Below are 5,556 nucleotides of genomic sequence, written 5' to 3'. Positions count from 1 at the left end.
GCGTGCGTGCGTGCGTGCGTGCGTGTGTGTGTGTGTGTGCGTGTGTGCGTGTCTATGTATGTGTCGGTTAAAGCGAAAGTGAAACCGAGAACAAAACAAAAGGAGCAAACTATGTGCAAAAGCACATTGTTGTATACACAAACACACATTCAAATTTTCTCTTGGACAAACAAAATACAGACATACACACACACATTTCCTCAGACAGACAACCAGACAACAGACCGGGGGGCCCATAACTAGTACCTCCCCCCAACTCCCTGAACTCCCCAGCCCTGCTCCGCACCATCTGGCTCTCCTCCTGGCCCACGTAGGATGCCACTGCTGGGGGGCGGGGGTCCTAGGCAGCACACTAAACTCTCTTTCTCTCTAAAACCCCCTTTTTTCTCCATCAGTGGGATTCCTCAGAACAAACAGATAATTAGGACAAGCCCATAAAAGGTGAACAATTGGAACTAGCTACAGTATTCTTCCTGGATATACTCATTTCTACTGATGCAGCATTTCCAGCACTTTGTACAACCAACTGAAGCATGTTACTTCCCATGCATTTTTTCACTGTCATCCCATACCCTCCCAGCTGAAGCTGGGCGTGGGTGGAAGGAAATCAATCTTCTATGGTGCCACTGGGGGCCTTCACGGTCAGAGTGGGTAAGTGCTGCAGAGTTTTCTTCCATCTACAGAGTTCAGACAGAGGCCCGTCTTCCCTCCCCCTCTCTCATCTCTGCTGCATTCTACCAGTTCTCATAAAATATGGAGCTGGCTTGCTTGTCCTTGCACAACCCATGGGTAATTGGACTTCTTTTCTTACAGTTCATATAAATTTAACCATTTACCAGTCTATGATAAGGTACTCCTGGAAACCCACAATTCTATGGTAGCCTTGGATAATCTATTTTTCTCTATGACAATATTTATTTTCAATTGTCTGTAAATTGTGGTCAATTTGACAGATACACAACAGCACAGATGGTGTGGAACTGCCAGGTCTGCATAATTTGTTGAAACATCAGAAAGCTAATGATCTGAACATATCAGATCAAATTTGTCTCAGAGGGATTAGCAGACAGAAATATCCCTCCAGTTGATGGCCAATGATGCTGATAGAGTTGGAATTGCCTGGAGCATGTGAATAGAATAAATGGGAATCTGTCAACACTGATTTAAAAACAGTGTTGGACATGCAAAAAGATGGTAGAGAAAAAAAAGAATGGCATTATTCCTGGCTATGACACATAATGGTCAGTAGAAAGAAAAAACAGAACGTAGTAATAAACCTAATAATAAGTCCAGTACAGTCTGGTAAAGTAAATCATTTTTTGAGTGGTGCAGAAGGAGGCACAGCTGGATTAGAGGAAACAAGTTTTTATCTGCAACAAATAAACTCAAGAATCATCTGATAACACTGAGGAAAGACAACATCTGCAGCTTTTAAAGTTGTATAGCCTACAAATTTCTCCCTAAACTCTTCAGCTAAGAGAGAAGTGGATGTCTGAAAACATTAAAGCGCTTTAAAATGACCTCAAAGAAATGCTCATTGATGCAGAAGGATGCAGGGATTTTGTGAAAATCTAGCAATGTTGCTGGCCTCAGGGTCTTAAGACGCCTTGTAAGCCATTATACAAGTACAAAGGTTCATCAGATGCCCCAGCTACTTTTATGTTGGCTTATGTAAAAGGCAAACAATGACAAGGAATTAGCCTACGGCTACATGAGATCTGTTTCTCTGTAGTACATGCCAAACTAGGAAAGGGGGGACAAACTTACTGTTTAGCCTTCGGAAGAGTATTACTGTATAGACATGAAAAGTCACCACAATGGAAATGGAGACATGTTCGGGCCTATTTGCAATCAACTTTTACCTCTAATTTTCTACAGCAAACCTTTTCTAAATTTTGTTTATACAATACAATACTATTGTATAATACAATTTGAGTTCATCTTGGTCAACAATAAAACAGGACATATATAAAATAACATACAGTTGAAATGGCAAGAGGGATGCAATTCTATTATGGTCCTTAATATGAAGAGACATGTGTGTTGTATGGGTTCTTTTGACTAGTAAAGATGGCTGAGCTCTTACAGATTTCTCACTGGCAGAGTCTTCAAACATGCGCTCCAATGGCTTTTTCACTGGCTCCATCCCATCAACAAACACCTGCAACCACACAGAGAACAGAACATTGCAAATGCTTTAAATATAACACATTCACAACAGTAATTACATGTACAACTCTACAAGAAGGCACTCTCAACATCTCAACAACACTCAACATGTATCCAATCCAACAAATACCCAATTAAAAAAGCTTGTAGTATAGATGTGTCACTATGGAAACCTGGTTGATTGAAGGATGTCCCTTGGACTTCCTCTTTGAGGTGGTGTCCAGACCCCAAAGGGAGGAGAAACGGCTACGACGTTTACTGAAGGTACGAGGCATGGCCTGGTTCCGCTTCCTGATGCTGCTTTCTGTACGGGCTGACACCTGTGAAAGTGATAATTACCAACACATGCAATGGAAATGGTATTTGAACCAAAATTATACTGTAGAGTTGTATGACAGTCTAACCAAATTGTTATTTTAACGTTATTTCACACTGAAAGACATAAAGGTTTTACTTGGACTTGTACTTATCTCCTTTGTTGATAAATTAAATTAAATTGTATACAGCTACAATAATCCACATATCCATATATGTTATTAAGCTTTACTCATCTTATCTAAATTATCTGCTATCTACAAAAGAGTTTAGAGTCAAGCATGGCATTGCTTACACAGCTGGTCAAATCCAGCTATCCCATCTATTGAGCATTTCAGAGACAAGAATGCAATAAATGTTTTGTGTGGAGTATATTTCATTTCTGAAGTAGTTTAAAACAATTCAGATTCACAGTTTGTTTAATACTCTGGAAAGCATTTCTCATAACTGAACAATTGTATTTAATATGACAAGGATATTTGATACTAATCTCCTAAGCTTTGGTTTTATCACAGTGTTGAGCTGCAGTTTAAATGAATGGACTAAGAAAAAATACTGTGGGACTACATATATACACTGTACACTGAAGGCAGTGGCTGTATGTGTTTGTACTATGAGTCAGTTATTTCATTTATACATATAAATACACACACACAAAGGCATGTAAACACAGCAACATATAAAACACACGTTTTAGCTGTATACTAATGGTACATACTGAACACCCTCAACCTCTCATCTCCTTCAGTGACCCATAACACATTCAAGGATAAACCATTCTTGGCATTTTTCGGTTAATTCACATTAAACTAATGGGCTATGAGCAGCTCTTATTCCCATGTATGTATGTTTGTATGTGCACATACAGTACTTGTGTGGGTGTGTGTTTATTGGTCTCCTCACTAGTCACTGCTCAGGAGACACACACACACTTCAAACATAATAGGTCAAACTGTCTTCAAGACTGTTCAAGCTGCATGCGAGGCCTTTTTACACCCTATTTTATTACTTTGTCCCTGTTGGCTATGGATAATAACCACTCTGTTGAGTAAAAGGAATTACTGAAGAACGTAAATTAATATACAGTATATTAGTAGTTCCTTTTGTGACTGTGGAAAGCCAAGAGTTGAAGGCATTATGAATTGATTAATTTAAATGTTAAATATAATACCAAGTTCTTTATTTTATTAATGTATTTCATTTTCATTTAGTTTATACAGTAAAGTACACAGTTCCCATTAGTTGAGTTATGCAAAAATGACATCTTAAATCTGGAAAAAAAGAGATGTCATAATGCACTTGGAGGAAAAGAAGACAGAGAAAAACTGAGACGGTGTGAGAGAAGAGGAAAGGGTGAAGAAAATAAGGCAGATAGGAAGGAGAGACAGAGAGAGCGAGACAAAGGAAGTGAGGGTGTAGACACTAAAAGGAAGAAGGAGTCAACAGAGCAGAGTGTTAAGTCTGTTAGTGGGAAAGTGCCTCAGGGATGGCAGCTTACTAACAGAGTTGTATTGATCCACCGGTCACAAAAAAAAAACACTATCAACCTCTGATGTTTCACTGTGAGTGTGTCTGTGTGTCGGTTTGTGTGTGTCTGTGTGTCGGTGTGTGTGTGTCTGTTTGGTTTAACCGATGGCCTGATTGTATGAAACGGGCCCATAGAGATACCGCTTCCACCTCTTTCTCTCTGCTCTGCTCTTTGATCCCTGAATGATATTTGGCAGAGTGCACGGCCACATATATAGATCATTCCATCTATGGTGGCGTTCCATTCTTTACATTCTTGGAGCGCTCAAGGTGACAACGAGAGCATGGTTAAGAGCTCTGAGCTAATCACTTGGCTTTGAGCCACCGCTACAGCAGTAAACAGGACAGTTTATGAAGAGAATGATCTGACTGTCTAAGATGAAGAGGTGCAGGTATGTAAATGCAAGCATGCATCTAGCTTCCTGAATCATTACAAGGAACACATTATCCATGAAAGAATAAAAAAGCGCAATACTATAAAGCGAAGACAATTGTTGTTTTAAGAAATTTGAATTAATGTCATATTGTTAATTATCAATTGTATTTCCTTTTTTCAGAGTCATAGCTGAGAACAGTATTCATGAGAATAAACTGATTTTCCCACAGAGTAAATTAAGCGGTGAGGCAGAGGCTCAATGGAGACCAATTATGTTACTATTGCAGTGAGCTTTACTGTGGATGGCTTTGAATGAAAACTATGTACTGAGAGAGTCAACAGTTTCGCACTCAGAATCTCTAAACTGTTAGAATTCCTAAAAAAGTCTAATATAGTCAGCTAGTGTGCAAAGCTAATATAGGGATGCTCATCATTTAGCTTTCCCCTTCCTGCTTGCTCCTAATTAACCATGGTTAAGTTATAGTCTGTTTTGACCTCAGGCTACATGCAATGTCTATTAGTTTGTGGATTGGTTAGGAAAGCAGAAATTCTTTTATTAGGCGTATGTGACAAGATTCTCACTCTAACAGCCAGATAAACACACCCACTGTACAAGCTGGGCTCGTTTTAAGGGTCAGCAGTTGGGAGCCTCTCATGCAGTGCTTACTAGAACATGTCGAGACATGTGGGACAGAATTTGAGTTTTGCATTAAGGAGCCCTAATTAGGCTTTAAGAGTCAAATTACAGTAAGTGAGGAGAACAGTAAGAATGAATAGCACCACACGAGTACTAACAAACGTGTGTGCATGAATGTGATTGGATGCATTTTTCTTACCAGTGCATGAAAAGAAGACACAGAGAAGATTCCCAGTCGTCCCATGGCTAGCTTGGTGGGACGCGAAGCGAAGCCCAGCAGGCGTTTGGGGTTGGGGGGTTCGCCGCCCTGCAGACTGGCCAGGTAGCACCGACAGCGGAACAGATCAATGTGAAACCGCTCCAAGTTCTGCTCCCACAGGAAGATCTAACAAAGGGAAAGATGAGTAAAAAGTTAAAGGGATGGATTTGTGATTACAGAAGATAAGCTAACTTTGTTGATTAGATCCATATTTATCTATGGAAATGCTACAGATTTGGCCACTGAGATATATATATATATATATATATATAT

The 5,556-nt window shown here is 39.7% G+C and overlaps 1 protein-coding gene across 1 annotated transcript in view; it reads right to left on the bottom strand.

The window, feature by feature from the left end:
- The window catches only part of tiam1a (TIAM Rac1 associated GEF 1a), a 56,044-nt gene that overhangs the window by 25,735 nt on the left and 24,753 nt on the right, over positions 1-5,556 (bottom strand). The window contains exons 9-11 of the mRNA XM_032532943.1: positions 5,224-5,409; positions 2,343-2,489; positions 2,087-2,161 (exon numbers count right to left, since the gene is read on the bottom strand). Coding sequence (XP_032388834.1) covers positions 2,087-2,161; positions 2,343-2,489; positions 5,224-5,409 — 408 coding nt within the window. The remainder of the gene's footprint in view (positions 1-2,086; positions 2,162-2,342; positions 2,490-5,223; positions 5,410-5,556) is intronic.

This window comes from Etheostoma spectabile, chromosome 13, assembly GCF_008692095.1.
Source record: "Etheostoma spectabile isolate EspeVRDwgs_2016 chromosome 13, UIUC_Espe_1.0, whole genome shotgun sequence".
Lineage (NCBI taxonomy): Eukaryota > Metazoa > Chordata > Actinopteri > Perciformes > Percidae > Etheostoma > Etheostoma spectabile.
This window is presented reverse-complemented; position numbering and strand designations above follow the sequence as displayed.